General features: G+C 39.1%; 1 protein-coding gene across 1 annotated transcript in view; it reads right to left on the bottom strand.

Moving 5' to 3' along the window:
* Positions 1–17341, bottom strand: part of ascc3 (activating signal cointegrator 1 complex subunit 3) — a 343029-nt gene that overhangs the window by 88512 nt on the left and 237176 nt on the right. The window contains 3 exon segments of the mRNA XM_052024551.1: positions 2535–2655; positions 2750–2887; positions 17045–17187. Of these exon segments, the coding sequence (XP_051880511.1) occupies positions 2535–2655; positions 2750–2887; positions 17045–17187 (402 nt within the window).

Below are 17341 nucleotides of genomic sequence, written 5' to 3'. Positions count from 1 at the left end.
AAAATACTACCACTGAAGAAGATTAAGGAAAATCCCAAAGCATTTGTTAGTATGTTCAGTGCAAAATGATAATCAGGGAAAGAACAGGGCCCATTAAGGATCAGAAGGGAGTCAGAGGATATAGGTGGGGTCTTAAATAAATACTTCCCACCTGTTTTCACGAAGGAGAAGGATACTGTAGTTGGAGAATTCAGGGTGAGGGTGGTGAAATTATAAAGCGTTTTATTATTAATAAAGAGGTGGTTTCAGATTTCTTGGTGGACTTAAATATGGATAAATCCCTAGAGCTTGTTGAGAAATATCCCAGCCTGCTATGGGAGGCAAGGGAGGAAATTATTGAGGTCCTGACAGGGATTTTCAAACCTTTGCTTGTCACAATTGGTGTGCTAGATGACAGGAAATGTGGAACCCTTATTCAAGAAAGGCAGCAGGGATAAGATAGGTAATTGCAGGCTTGTGAGTCTAACGTCAGTGGTAGGGAAATTATTGGAAAAAATTCTGAGAGAAATAAATTGCACTAAGGAAGGCAGGGATTAATCAAAGAGCCAGCATGATTTTGTTAGGGGAGATCCTGTATGATCACTAGGTATACAAGTCCAAAGATCCCTGAAGCTGGCAGCACAGGTAGATGGGATGGTGTTTATCGATTACAGCTCAGGATTCAACACCAACATCCCCTCAGTATTAATCAACAAGCTTGAAAACCTGGGCCTCCGTACCTCCCTTTGCAACTGGATCCTTCACTTCCTTATCGGGAGAGCACAGTCAGTGTGGATTGCCAGTAACATCTCTTCCTCACTGACGATCAACGCAGGTGCACCTCAAGGATGCGTGCTTAGCCCACTGCTCTACCCTCTCTACACTCATGACTATGTGGCCAAGCACAGCTCAAACGCCATCTATAAATTCGCGATGACACCACTGTTGTTGGTAGAATCTCAGATAGCAATGAGGAGGCGTACAGGAGTGTGATAGATTGGCTGGTTGAGTGATGTCGCAACAACCTCGCACTCAACATCAGCAAGACCAAGGAACTGATTGTGGATTACAGCAAGGGGAATTCGGGAGAACAAACACCATTCCTTATTGAGGGGTCAGCAGTGGAAAGGGTAAACAGCTTCAAGTTCCTCAATTGCATCAATGTCTTGGATCCAGGATAGATCCTTCAACATCTCGAAGGATCTATCCTGGATCCAACACATTGATGCAATCATGAAGAAGATACTCCAGTGGCTCTATTTTGGTAGGAGTTAGAGGAGATTTGGTATGTCACTAAAGACTTGTAAATTTCTATAAATTTTATAATTTATAATAATTTTATGTCTTTGCACTGTACTGCTGCTGCAAATCAACAAATTTTACAACATACGTCATTGGTAATAAACCTGATTCTGATGGTGTACAGGATACTTGTCTTCATTAGCTAGGGCATAGAATACAAGAGAAGGCAGGTTATGATACAACTTTCTAAAACATTGGTTAGGTCATAGCTGGAATAATGTACATTTCTGGTCACAACATTATAGAAAAGACATCAGCACGCCGTAGTGGGTGCAGAGATTCACCAGGATGTTGCCAGGAATGGAGTATTTTGGCTATTTTGAAGACTGGATAGGCTGGGTTTGTTTCCTTTGGAGCTGATGAGATTGAGGAGGGATCTGAATGAACTATACAAAATTATGAGTGGCATAGATAGGGTAGATTGTTAGAAACTTTTCCTCATAGCAGAAGTATGTAAAACTGAAGGACATCCTAAAAGGTAAGGGGTAAGAGGTTTAGAGGGGATCTGAGGAAGAAGCTTTTGACCCAGAGGGTTGTTGGAATTTGGAACAGACTGCCTGAATGGGTGGTGGAGGCAGACACTCTCACAATATTTAAATAGTATTGAGGCGGGCAATGGAATCATCAACACAAAGAAGGCTATGGACCAAGTGCTTGTAAATAGGATTACTCTGGATAGGTCTTTTCTTAAAGGCAGGCATGGGCGTGTGGGCTGAGGGCCTGTTTCTGTGCTGTCTGACTCTACGGCTATTGCAAATGACTTCAGGTAATTATTTGGAGATGAGCAAAAAGCTACAGACATCAATGAAAGAAGCAAAGCTGAATGGCTTTGTTGCTTCTAGCCAGCATTGACAATGTGGCAATAGCAAACTGGCTGTTGGAAAATTTAGTTAATTACAGGATGTGTAATGCATCTATTTTGTAGAAAGTTGCCAAATTTCATAAATCAACAGTTGGATTTTAGATAGCGAGATTGCAATGCTAGAAGTCTTGAAAAAAGTCAAGCCCTCCTTGAAAGAAGATCCTCCTTGTTTACCTGCATCAGGGTGGGCTGGGTAGGAAGCTCTGATAAGGTCTAATGTCCAAATGTTGTACGTCAATGGTGTACAAGAAAGGGAAAGTTTTGGTAGGCTCACTACTTTGTTTTTCAATTATTTAATCTCTTCAAATAAAACAATTGGAAAACTCTAAGAAAAACGTGTAACAAATATCAGAAGAGAGAAAGAGATAACCATCATATCTGAGTTGCCCACCTGTAATTGCAAAGTCCACGTAACGTCTTGTTTTTCCATCATAATACTCTGTGCCTTTTACAATGACGAGATGAGCAGGGAAGTTAACTCCCCAAGCCAAAGTACTTGTGGCAATAAGAACCTATAATAGCAATAGCACAAACAGAATCAAATTCATTCCAACTTTTTTTTAAAATGAAATAAACAGGATATCATGAGAAGATGTAGTTGCTCACTTGGATCTTGCAATTAACGAAGAGTTCTTCCACATGTTTCCGGTCACGTTCATGCAGTCCAGCATGATGTAGTCCAATACCAAAGGCTAAAGTCAGTTTTAGATTGGAATCTCTCACCATCTCAATTATATCACTCATCTATAAAGGTAAACAGCAGCAGAAAATTTCTTAGTTCAAAAATACTTTCTCTGTAACCGGGTCCTTAAGGAATCACAATTCTGACTGTTCACTATTTGCTGTTCTTTTTAGTGTTGGGCAAGTATACATCCTTTGAAGTTATAATCCTTTTCATAACCATTCATGTACATTAACTGCGATATAAAAACTCTTGTTCTGAAGGAAACTCACACCGAACTGAAACTTTAGCTGTTTCTTCTCCACATATATCCTAACCTGCATTTTCTTTTACTGGTCCAAAGGTAATCTTACTGACTTATTATAACATATAAAGAAGGCATTCTTCCTAATGGGTCAATGGGAGCACCCAGCAGACCAATCCCATCAGTCCCATTCCCTTTCCTTTTCTTCAATGGCCCTGGAATTTATTCGCTCAAACATATCCATCAATTCCCCTTTGGTTCTTGTGCCACTTCTCTACACCAAGGGGTTAACTTACAGCAGTTAGTTAACTTTCATGCATATTCTTGGGAGGTGGGAGGAAACTAAAGCACTGAGTGGAAACCCATGTGGTCAAGGCCATAGACAGCACCCAAGATCAGTATTGAGCCTGGGTCCCTGGAGCTGTAAGGCAGCCAACTGTGACAGCAATCCTATCTGTCACCGTTCATACATTAATATAAGTTTATTTATGATTTCACAGAACATTAACACATGGAAGTTCCTGGCCAAGATGGCTCAACATGGAGAAACATTCAGCAAGGAGCTAAGTACTTTGACATGCATTCTGTTTCTGCACCTACAAATTTTTACTCTTCCTCTTCCTAGAGTGGTGTAAGCCATGTGGTTTTGGCAGAGTTAAAAACAGGATCTCAGATTTCTGCTTAGACTTGTTGATGTGCTTGGCCAATGTCCTCTGGGTTTTGGAGACAGATGACTCTGCCCGTATCTATCATGGGTAGAATCAATCATTGGGTCAATGGAAAAAAAATTGGTCCAAACTTTCTTCTTCCTGTATCCTAATATTTTGAAGGAGGCAGCTATGGAAATAGTGGATGCACTAATTATAATCTTTCAAAATTCTAGAAATTCTGGAATGATTCCCACTGATTAGAAGATAGCAAGCATAACCACAAGAGAAACACTGGACTGCATAGTTATGAAAGTGGCAAGAAGGTATTTAGAAAATAATAATTGGATTAGCAGTGTCAAAGGAAAATCATATTTGACAAAACTTGGACCGTCACAAGACTTTTAATAAGGAGCTACAAAACAGATTATTAAATAAAATTTAATCATACAGTGTCGTAGATGAAATACTGGTGTGGAATGAGAATTCCTTAATGGAGAGAAAACCAGAACAGGAATGAATGGGTCACTTTTGAGTTGGAAAGCAATGTCTAATCATCATTTTGAAAAGGTGGTCATCTTCTTTCTAATACATCATCACAAACAACATCCATAAATACTGATCCCTCTTAACTTTATAGCATTTAAAATAATAACATTGGGTGAGGAATAAAATCATAAACAAATACGAATTCTTTCAGCACAGATGATTCTATTTTCATTTGCAGAGATCGATTGTGGCCATTGTTTCCTGCATGTAATACCCAAGGATCTGTCATGCAAATTGGAGAAGTTCCTAGTAGGGAGGCTGCTACTTGCTCAACGAAGCTGCTGGATTGTTAACAGCAGGAAACTCAGGCTGCTGCTAGGAGACAGTCATGTGTTTGCATAAATCAGCACTACATGTGGTTTCAGACCTATCTAAACTTTACTAACCTATGCATAACTATAACAATAAGTAAATGATGTGTTGCCAAAGTACTTTTATAAATATAGCAATGTGATTTTGATTTAAAAAAAACATTATTGGAGAAATTTAATTATGCAGTTAAATATTGGAGGTGTATGGAATATTTACGATATTGGCAAGGTTATACTGGGAATAAGATACTGTAATGTTTATTAATCATTAATTACTGCACAACTTAAGTTCAGTGCTATTAACTAATTAATCATTAGGATATTATTATGAGCATCAAGATGATGATTGGAGATAAACTGTGAAACACACATCACACCAGAGAATCACTATTTCCATGCTCACGCAGTTCTCATTGCTGCTGTCCAATAGCTTATCCTTTACCATCTACATGCTCTCTTTGGCAATATTATCTGAGAACTGGATTTTAACTATCACAAGGAAGCTGATAATATCCAGCTTTAGCTCAGAAACAGCTTTGTTGACCCCTTTTCATTGTTAGTCTATTTGACAGAACTGGGAGAGCAACAATTTCCTTCAATTAATTATTGGTAATATTTAAACCACTGTCCTCGGTTTCTGTCACAAAATCCATATCTTAATCATAGACATTATCTTGGCCACTGATTCAACCTTAGTATCAGATACAAATTAGAGTTGAGTTTTTTCCATTTTTATATAGTAACATGATAAAGCTCCCTTTGTTAAAGATGTCAACTACTAGGTACATTTGTAGTGCAGAATATTATTGCCAATGAACAGTCCAAGCCTGGATGTTCTCCAGGATTTACTGCATGCCAACTTGAACTGCTTCATTATCAGTGGAATTGTGAAAAAATGAGAAAATTGAATGAGACTGATCATTCTACAATCACTATTGATTGGTCCCACTTTTGATCTTATGATCAAAAAATTATCATGAGAAGTTGGGTCAAGGATATTGCCTAAGGAACCCTTGCAGTGCCACACTGAATTTGCTGACTGACCCCCACTGACCACTAGCACCTTTTGAGCTATGCATGATTCCAGTTGCATGTTTTTCTCAACTGACCAGTTTTACTAGGTCTCTCATATTATATGCAATCAAATGCTGCCTTAATGTCAAGGGCAGTCACCCTTCACCTCTCAATTTTTTGCTCTTGCATCAATAATCTTGTCCATGAGGTCCAAAACTAAATAGAACTGGTGTAACCTACAGGTGAGTAGATTATTGGGAGTACAGAGCAAATAATAAACTTTTGATGGCTCTTTCCATTATTTTGTCACTGATTAGTCTGAGTCAGACAGTTGGATGGAATGCAGAAAAACCCACACAAACCCTAGGCTTGGGCTGCTCAGTGGCAGGTAACATCTGTATTATAGAATTGCCAGGGAATTAATCACCTTCAACAAAAGAGAATCTAACCAACTCCAATGACATATTATTGAATCACCACTATTAAATTCACAGGGTTCATTGATAATACGGCGCTTTAAAACATTGAAAATTGATCAGGTTCATGTACCTTTGGGAACTCCAGGAGTAGTTTAGTGCTAGACTTAAAAACTCTTACCAAAATATTCATAATGCACCAGGTTTTCAAGAGAGAATAGTGAATGGTGGAACCTTTTACTTCAGAGTAGGTCAGAGGTTAGGAACTCAGACAAAAATTAGTAATTTCCTGATTCCCCAAAGTTTATTCACCACTGCCAAAGCATACAAGAGTAATAAAGGATTCCCTTCTCACTTTAATTAGTACAGCTGCAACAACACTCCTATTAGCATCAGAAGCCCAACCACCAAAGACATCTATTCCCTTAATCACCTTGACTGTAGTGTATACTACTTACAAGATACACTGTGGCAACCACCCAGGTTTATTTGACAACACTCCTAAATCTGTGGCATCTAGCATCAAGGGTAAGAGGAGCAGGGAGCACCATTCTTTATGCTTGTGACGCATTGTGATTTGCACACATGGTGCCATCAGCCATTGTCATTGTGTCAAAATTTTAGAACAAACTTCCCAACAATATGGCAAGAGTACTTCAAGAAATGTTGCAGATAACATGGTTAAATGAATCTAGAATTGCAGTAAAAGCTGGCCTGTCCAGAATCACCATACAAAAAAATTATATAAAAATGCACCATTGTCTCTTAATTGGTGCAAAATGAATAATAAAATGGTAAGAATTTTTAGTCTGGTTCTAAACTATTCCAGTAGTTCCCAAAAGTGCATGAACCCGATCAATCTTTGATGTTTTAAGCCATCACATTACTAATTTCAGAGTCTGTGTTATAGCCATTCAAGAGCAGTTTCTCCCAAGCAAGCTTTATTAGCACCATCTTCAACAATTAACAGACACTGAGATGTCACTTTCTGAAGGCAATTCAGAAAACTTAACTATTTTTCCCCAGAGTCATTATTACAATCAATTTCTGTTCAAATATATCAACCCTTGTTGGACAGCAAAGTTCATTTTAATATCTTGGAATATTACAACTCACACATGAATACTCTATTTTCAAGGATATGCTTAGTTAATTAGATATGTGGCTGCTGTTCTATGGGTAGCATATGGGTGCATCCTGTTGATGGCTTGACACCATTCCAATTTTTGTGTATAATTTATATCCAATGCAAAGAGTAGCTCCAAAAGGGACAGGATGACATGATCGGACTGGATATACAAAAGTCTCCAGCTTTGTTTAGTCATCTTGTCCAGGATTATTTATTTTTAGAGGCTAATGCTTAATATTTTACTCCTATATTGTTTTGTCCAGTGTATGATTGGTGTGCTGATGCTTGCATCACATTAATTAATTGGATTCTGATTTCAAAGCATTTGAGATGAAGAAGCAGATGTCTGGAAATAATGCTAATTTGGCTCCTTACCAATATGAAACAAAATGGATACTGAAAATGGTTTATTGTCGCACAAAAACTAAAAGTTGTGTACCTTCAAGAAACATGACAGCTTACATGCAGTACAATATTATCTGTTCAGAATAAAAAAGAATGCCTGCCATCCATTATCCACAAACCATTAAATGCCCTGGGGTGCCTCTAATTTACATACATGGTTTCTTGAAATATGAAACTGTGAAAAGAAATAATCTACTGTATGAGGAATACTGAAATTACTGAAGCATTTGTAATATTTACGGCAGTAGGATGATGCTTAAACCTTAACTTTTATTAACTGTTTATTATAGAGACCGAGGTATGAACTTTGAGCCTATGCTACATAAGTATGAGATGTGCATGATTGGTTATTAATTCAGGCAACAAATGCATCTGCTGCATAGTTTCAAGAATATTGCTGGGACTAATTTCCAACAAATCCAACTTAATGCACTTTTGCTTGTTCTAGAAACCATTTTGGTTTCCTCTAAGAATGTCTACTTAAATTGTAACTATCGGAATTAAGATAATTAAGTTGTAGTTAAAATCAGTCTTTTGCTAATTGTTTTCCGAACCCTTGTCAAGGAAATGAAGCTACAGACTGAGGAACAGACTCCTAACATTTTCTTTTGCAATCAAGTACAATTTAATCCTATGGATCAGTAGCCTTGTGGTTATGAAGCTCTTCAAACTTTCATCAAGTCATTGACTTGGGTAAAATAAATTGAGAAATGGGATGATATTAAAAGAATAATCACAGAAGTTACTGAATTGTTCTAAAAAACATTGTTAATATCCTTTTGTGAAAGGAATAACTCTACACACATATCATGCCAGTGCTACATCACATGATAGACTCTTAATGCCCTCAGGGCAATATGAAAATGGTGAACATTTTTATGTCATCAGCATCACACACATCTCATCTACCAATAATATATAAAAAAAAGACACTGCCATATTGCTGAATTGCCCAACCTGATTCTATGGGACAAGTGCAGCAAAATTTTCAAGTTGATTAAGCAGATGTTCAGCTCTCAAGGCGATTGTATCATGTCAGAATACTGTTCAAGCTGACAATACAAACAATTTAATTTTCATCTTATCAAACAATTATAGATACAGAAGGATGTTGCATGTAATATTTGATTATTTGCATTGCTACTTATTCTTAAATTGTTCAAGCCAACTTTAAAAGAAGAAAATCAAAAAACTGCAGATGCTGGAAACCTGAATGAAAGGTCTTTCCACAGATGTTGCCCGATTTGCTGAGTGTTTCAAACATTTTCTGTTTTTATTTAAAAGAAGAATTTTACACATTATGTCTTTCTAGCCATTCAATTATTATTTGTGCTAATGTTCCATTCCACAAATGGTCTGACCTAACTACCAGCATAGCTAAATACACCTTAGTTGAATTTTTAATATTGCCAGGAATTGCCCGTACTCAATGACAAGCATGGCTTCTGCTTATGCTGGCAAAAGCCCAATGCCACTATTCCATTTTATTGCATGGCTGCATAATACTCCTTGTTCTCCCATCCATTATGCTCTGGCTAATGCCTAACAATGTGCAAAGCGCATGGACAGGCATAACTGGGTTGCAAATAGCATACACATCGAATGCCCAAAGCAGGCATTTTTCACTGGAGTGCCTAGAGAAAACAGGGAAGCAGGCATTAAGGTGGAATTCTCAAAGGAAGCAGGCATTTTACAATTTGCTTACACTGCAAAGATAGGTCAGAAGTTGTGAGGATGACACAGAGTCTGCAGGGAGAGACTTAGCTAGGTAGGGTGAGATGGGAATATAATGAGTGGAAACAGGTTATCCATTTAGGTAGGAAGAATTGAAAAGCAGAATATTATTTAAAGGAGAGTGACTACAGAATGCAGCTGTACAGAGGAGTTAGGCTAAACTTGCACATGAAATGCAGAAAACAGACACATGGAATATTGGCTTTATTGCAAGGAGAGTGGAGTACAAACATAGAGAAATCTTACTACAATTGTACAGAGACTGCACTTAATTACTGGTACAGCCTAGATGTTGTTATTTAAGGAGAAATATTCTTACACTGGGGACAGTTTAGAGAAAATTCATAAGCTTGATTTCTGGGATGAAAGGGTTGTCTCATGAGGAAAGCCTGGGTGCCTGTACTAACTGGATTTTAGATGAATGAGATAATCCTATACATACTGTTACGGACTCAGTGAATGTCCCTTTAAGATAGAGAGTGTGTGTGTGTGTTTGTGTGTGTGGCGTGCTTACGTCAATAGAAGATAAAGGACGTAATGACGTTGTTGAAGAAGTCAGAAGAAGAGAGAGAAGGGAGAGAGACACCAGCCTGCTAGTTTTCTCTATCGATGGATGAGAAACTATAACTGTGTCTGCCACTGAAATCCATGTATGGAAGTTGGAAGTAATCCGGTGGAGTTCACTTTGTTGCTGACCTGTAGAAGGAAACAGGTATTTGTGTGTGGACGACCACGATCCGGATGCTTTTCGGGGTGAGGAAGTCACTACCGAGTAAACACTTAAGTGTCGTTTGGGTTCCATCGTAGAACATTTGGATTTCGTATTTACTCTATCTATGTTTCTCTACATCTACGTCTTATCTTCAGACAACGGTGGTTGTTGAAGAAGCCCTTGCTCATGTTTCACCTTATGGCTTGCGGAAATGAACTTTAAGAACCATTCCTGAACTTGGAGTTTGGGACTTTGCCACACACACACACGAAGAGTTTAGTTTTGGGGTTAACGTTCAAGGTTTAACATTTTTGAATTCTAACATACTAACATTTTTACTTTTATTTTACGTATGGTCATAAGTAGTGATTAATAAAATAGTTTTTAACACTGAGTCATGCTCAGTGTGTTTCTTTTGTTGCTGGTTCGTGACAATACATATATACACACACACACACACACACACACACACACACACACACACACACACAGTGGCATTCAAAAGTTTGGGCACCCCTGGTCAAAATTTCTGTTACTGTGAATAGTTAAGTGAGTAGAAGATGAACTGATCTCCAAAAGTCATAAAGATGAAACATTCTTTTCAACATTTTAAGCAAGATTAGTGTATTATTTTTGGTTTGTACAATTTTAGAGTGGAAAAAAGGAGCACAATGCAAAAGTTTGGTCACCCCAAGAGATTTGAGCTCTCAGATAACTTTTACCAAGGTCTCAGTCCTTCATTAGCTTGTTAGGGCTATGGCTTCATCACAGTCATCATAAGGAAAGGCCAGGTGATGCAATTTCAAAGCTTTATAAATACCCTGACTCCTCAAACCTTGTCCCAACAATCAGCAGCCATGGGCTCCTCTAAGCAGCTGCCTAGCACTCTGAAAATTAAAATAAATGATGCCCACAAAGCAGGAGAAGGCTATACGAAGATAGCAAAGCATTTTCAGGTAGCCGTTTCCTCAGTTCGTAATGTAATTAAGAAATGGCAGTTAACAAGAACAGTGGAGGTCAACTTGAGGTCTGGAAGACCAAGAAAACTTTCCGAGAGAACTGCTCGTAGGATTGGTAGAAAGGCAAATCAAAACCCCCGTTTGACTGCAAAAGACCTTCAGGAAGATTTAGCAGACTCTGGAGTGGTGCTGCACTGTTCTACTGTGCAGCAACACCTGCACAAATATGAGCTTCATGGAAGAGTCATCAGAAGAAAACCTTTCCTGCATCCTCACCACAAAATTTAGCATCAGGAGTTTGCAAAGGAACATCTAAACAAGCCTGATGCATTTTGGAAACAAGTCCTGTGGACTGATGAAGTTAAAATAGACCTTTTTGGCCACAATGAGCAAAGGTATGTTTGGAGAAAAAAGGGTGCAGAATTTCATGAAAAGAACACCTCTCCAACAGGGGTAGATCGATCATGCTTTGGGCTTGTGTTGCAGCCAGTGGCACGGAGAACATTTCACTGGTAGAGGGAAGAATGAATTCAATTAAATACCAGCAAATTCTGGAAGCAAACATCACACTGTCTGTAAAAAAAAAGCTGAAGGTGAAAAGAGGATGGCTTCTACAACAGGATAACAATCCTAAACACACCTCAGAATCCACAATGGACTACCTCAAGAGGCACAAGCTGAAGGTTTTGCCATGTCCCTCACAGTCCCCCGACCTAAACATCATTGAAAATCTGTGGATAGACCTCAAAAGAGTAGTGCATGCAAGATGGCCCAAGAATCTCACAGAACTAGAAGCCTTTTGCAAAGAAGAATGGGCAAAAATCCCCAAACAAGAATTGAAAGACCCTTAGCTGGCTACAGAAAGTGTTTACAAGCTGTGATATTTGCCAAAGGGGGTGTTACTAAGTACTGACCATGCAGGGTGCCCAAACTTTTGCTTCGGGCCCTTTTCCTTTTTTGTTATTTTGAAACTGTAAAAGATGGAAATAAAGAAGTAATCTTGTCTAAAATATTAAAGAAATATGTCATCTTTAATTTTATGCCTTTGGAAATCAGGTCATCCTTTACTCGCTTAGCTATTCACAGTAACAGAAATTTTGACCAGCGGTCCCCAAACTTTTGCATTCCACTGTATATATAAAATATAATTATCCATGCAGCTGAGAAAAAGCTACAGTTTGATGTCAGGTTAACAATCCCTACAATGGCTCCAGTGAGGTTGAATGAAGATTTGTCACGTCACCAGAAAATGGATTTCTCAGACAGGAGTACAGTTTGTGGGTGATGGCTTAACTTGGGTGGCTATGTTCACATACTTTGGCTGTTCCATTTGTGGACCAGGTAGCCACATCATCTCTGGCCTACCTGTGTGTGATGAAGGATCATGCAGGTTTTCTTTGGGACTTTCATCTCAAAAATATCCCAGAGCAGAGAGACTTTTCAAACCCTCGCACAGACAGTATCTGAAGGCAAATTAAGTCAGGGAAACCAGGAGGACCCAATGGAATCTACCTAAAAGTCCTGAAGAACATCGGAGCACAGGGACGGCTTTCCAGCTAAACTATTCACCAACGTCCACATCATTACAAGCATCAGGCATCAATCCAAGATAATTGGCAGCACAGTAGTGTAGCGGTTAGCATGATGCTATTACAGTGCCCGAGACCCGGGTTCAATTCCAGCTGCTGTCAGTAAGGAGTTTGTATGTTCTCCCCGTGTCTGCGTGGGTTTCCTCCGGGTGCTCCGGTTTTCTCCTACATTCCAAAGACGTATGGGTTAGGAGCTACAGGCAGGTTATGTTGGCACCGGAAGTGTGGCGACACTTGGGGGCTGCCCCCAGAACATTTCTACACAAAAGATGCATTTCACTGTGTGTTTCAATGTACATGCGACTAATAAAGATATATCATATCTTAATGGCCATTGCCAAGCCACTTGATGATCTATGTAGCTAACGTCCCATTGACCCTGCTCTCAATAACATGCAAGGTCCTGGAAGACATCCTGTTAAACAGACAGATACCAACACTAAAAACAGCAATATCCCCTCAATAGGCTGATTGAATGTATCACACAGGGCATAAATGGCCAGTTGCAGAATTGGATGTAAAGGTCTTCCCCTCTTTTAAGTTGTTCAAGTGAAAGGTTTTCTGAGCAAGTCCTTGGCACTAGCCTAAGTGCACAGGCATTCTTCTGAAACTTCAAAATCATGAAAGCCATGCAACACATTAATTCTACAATCAGTAACTGAAAGACCTATGTGCATCTTGGAGATCGAATCAGCCACCCACACATGGTTAATAATAGGCTCCTACAGGAATTAGTCCTGGTACTGGTCCTCTAACATACACACCAGGACTTCTCTCTCATAAAGTCACTGCTAGGCTAAGGCTGATTGCTAAACTAAAGAACTTCTGGATATTGAGAAAATACTCATAAAGAATCTATGTTCTCTGGAAACTTAATTCAGAAAATAGAAACTTTAATGAAATTCTGCAAAGTCTTTTGTTTTGGCCTTCTATCAAAACAACTTAAAAGAAAGGATAATTTTCAAGTCCAGTTCTGCTGCCAGCGACTCACCCATATCCCAAAACAGCTTGGTTTGCTAATTTGCTAGCAACATCTCCAGAACATTGGAGCTAAGATCAAGAAAATAATGAATCTCTGGTACTAACTGGGGGAGCAGAACCTACATGTATTGCTTCAGTAGTGTTTTGGGTCAAAGACTCTGTCAGAGCTGGCTGTTTTTACCATCTGTTTGTCCTTCTTGCAGGCCAGTGACTGAATTTATTAGAAGCAGTAAAGTAAAAGCATCCGGGCTGACCCTTGCCTGCTGGTGTAGTTGTCAGGCAACTGCTCTCTGGCAGTGCAGGAGTTTTCACAGCTTTGAGCTGGGGCATGTGTCAATGTTCTCCACCATTTCCCGTGATCTTATGAGACCTCTTTCATTAGTTAGTGAAGGGATGCTGTTGCCATGTTGGGTCTTCATTTTCCCTGTTTACTTCCAGGTGCTGATCACTTTCTCATATCCAGCAAGTGATAAAAATTCCAGGAAACAAAGTTGGTGGTTGACAGTTTAAGAAATCCCATGAAGTAGTTGCAGTTTTTGGGGAGGACAGTAAAACAGTTTTAATGGTGGTTGCTATGTATCTACTCTAAGTATCTTCTGCAGTTTTGGCTTTAAGTTTATGAATGGTGGTTCAAGACCAATGTGTGCGTTACATGAAAATGAAGTATGAACTGCAATGCTTGTCAAGAGCACGAGTGGTCATGCTTGTTCTTTGTGAAAAAAGGATCAGGTAAGAATTCTTTCCTCCATTGGTGGAATGGAAAGTACCAGGTTGGTTTGCTTCAAGATATAAGTTGTGCCTAACAGGGCCAATCCGGCAGTTGTTTTCTGGCAGTGCTGTTATTGGAGTTACCCCACAAATTACATTGATTATTGAAGTACCCAGGGTAGGTAGTTAGGTGTGCGAAAGGCTATAATTCATTATTAGGCATTAGGTCACTTGGCGGGTTGCAGACATTTGCGATGGTCAGCTTGCTATCATTATGGAGATGGACGAGTGGTCTGGACGATTTTAGAATCCTACATCTTTGACGGAGGTAGCTAGGCCATGAATTGTGACCTTGTGGTAATGGTAGTCGAAGGATGCTCTTCTGATTGAAAGTCTGTGACCAGTGGTATACCTCAGGGATCAGTGCTGGGACTCTTTTTCTTATGATATATATCAATGACTTGGAGGAATGATCAGCAAGTTTGAGGATACCATGAAAATAGGTGGCATTGTGAATAGTGAGGATGTTGTCTAAGGCTATAGCAGGATACAAATTAGATGGAAAGCAGGGCAAAACAGTGGCAAATGGAATTTTATCCCGACAAGTGTGAAGTGATGCGTTTTGGGAAGTCAAACAGGAGGAGGACATTTACAGTAAATGATAGGGCACTAAGGAATGTTGATGGGGTACAAGTCCATAGTTCCCTAGAAGTGGCACTGGTAGATAGAGTAGTGAAGCATGATTGCCTTCATAGGTCGGTGGATAGAATATAAAAGTTGGGATGTTATGTTGCAACTTTATAAAACACTGGTCAGACTGCACTTGGAGTACTGTGTGCAGTTCAGGTCATTACACTATAGGAAGGATATAGTTGCTGAAGAGAGTACAGAGGAAATTTGCCAGGATGTTGCCTGGACTGGAGGAATTAGTAAAGGCTAGGTTTGTTTATTCTGGCGTGAAGGCGGCTGAGGGGTGACCTGATAGAGCTATATAAGATTATGAGAGGGGTAGATAGTCAGAATCTTTTTCTCATGGTAGGCATATTAAAAACAAGAGGACATAGGATTAATGTGAGAGGAAAGAGTTTTAAAGGGGATTTGAGGGGTAAGGCTTTTTTTTATTACATAGTGGTTGATATCTGAAACTCCGAGAGGAGCTGGCGGAATTGGATGCAAAAACTACATTTAAGAGACATTTAGACAGGCACCTGATTGGACACAGGCTTAATATGGGTAAGTGTGATTAGTGTAGTTGGGCAAAAAGGTTGGCATGGATATGGTGGGCCGAGAAGCCCATTTCTATGTTGCACAACTCTATGACTTATTGAAGGAAAGAATTCAGAGGGTCTTGACAGGGTAAGTGGTGAAAGAAACTAGATCCAAGGGCCATAGATTCAGAATAAGGGGCTGGTGATGAGTATTTTTGTGGTACTTTGACTGCCTGGTCTGCCAGGTAGGGAGAATGTTGCTGTTATAAAGTCATTTAAGGATGTACACATTAGGTAACATAACAACCATGCTACAATTCACTTGATCAAAACAGACTGATTTTTTTTTGGTTTAACTGTACAGAAAGGTTAAATTGTCTCACAATGAGATTGAATTATTTCTTTAATAATTCCAAGAAGTTTTGATTCTACACTAATGCCATAAGACTATCTGGAATTTTGATTACTCTATGTGAAACATTTTCCTGCATTGGTTCTAAATTTGCCTTTTATCTTTGTTTCAGATTAATTTGAAGCAGATCTCTGGATTTGCTTTTTCAATCCTGTTTACTATCAGATACTTCCCTAAGGTGTCCTTCAAGCTCTTGCAATCAAATTTCTTAAGTCTGTGCTTCTTCTCCCTTTTCCTTTATATTTTTTTCATTTCTTGGGACCTGGGAGTCACTCTCATGTCTCAGTCCTCTGGCACTAGAAGAGCCATCAATGTGATCCCTATGCAGAGCATTCCTTCAGTCTCAGTGACTGAAAATGCCCTAGTGCTCACGTGTATCCTTTCTCCAGCTGTTGAGTTTAGTGTTCAGTTTAATTTGTTTGCGGAAGTTTTATCTGACCCTATATATCAAACGTCATGGTCCAGAAATTAGATCACTTGGTGCTATTTCAGTGCCACACCATTAAAAAAGTACTTACCTTGAAATGAAATAATAACCATGTCTAAGCCATGTCTTTATGTAACCTTTGCCCAATTTTTGTGTCAGATTTGCTTCTTTCCACAAGCAATGCTCATTTTGGAGAACTGCAGAATAAACTGAAGTAGATCTAGGAGTGACCAATGTTGCACACTCCCTAATCTTACACAGTAAAGCACTTGTTTGTAACCCCACCAAGGCTTTCTTATTTTACTGTTTATCCTTTGTATTAGGTCCCAATTTCTGACCTTTGTGCTAGGTTCCAACTTCTGACCTTTCCTCTAGGCTTCAATTCTCAGGTTCCCTTCTACTATATCATCACTGACCCTTTGATTTCATATTGACCATGAAAGAAATGGTGATCTTACACCTTCAACCTTTTTAATTATATCTGTGTGTCTGGGAATAGGCTTTTATAGTTCTGTCAATGCATGTACCAATGTCTACAGCCAAAGGGAGAACAAATGAATAAGGCTGTTATTCTTCTATTAACACATTTAACATTCAATTTGGGCATTTCTGGTTTAACAAGTTGCTGACTTGCCAGGAGTCACATTTATAGGGACGATCAGGACTGTGTTTTCACTTCGTTGACCTTGAGAACATCAATATTAATAAATATAATTCTTTTGGAAAGCAAAATAACAAGCAAACCAAACTAAGATTTCAGGCTGAGCATTGTACCTCTCTCTCATCCATGTGTAGCCACTGCTTGGGGTCTTCCTCTGCTGCCAGAAAGGCTATCAAATCCAAAGCAGTGAGGCGAGTCTGACGTCTGGATGATACAAAGATCAACACAGGTTTGGATGGAGAATGGCTCCGAATAGCTGTTAAGAAAAATAACTATTTGTAAAAGCTCGACATCTAATGACTTGCTGGTGCCTTAGGAACAGCTGTGTTGAACAGTCCAAAATAGATTTATTGTTCATTAGCATTTAGTACTTTGCTATTGTCAGGCTGTAATTACTCAGAGGTGACAAG

The sequence above is a fragment of the Pristis pectinata genome, chromosome 10, assembly GCF_009764475.1.
Source record: "Pristis pectinata isolate sPriPec2 chromosome 10, sPriPec2.1.pri, whole genome shotgun sequence".
Taxonomy (NCBI): domain Eukaryota; kingdom Metazoa; phylum Chordata; class Chondrichthyes; order Rhinopristiformes; family Pristidae; genus Pristis; species Pristis pectinata.
Note: the sequence above shows the minus strand (reverse complement) of the source record. Positions and strands in the feature narration are given on the sequence as shown.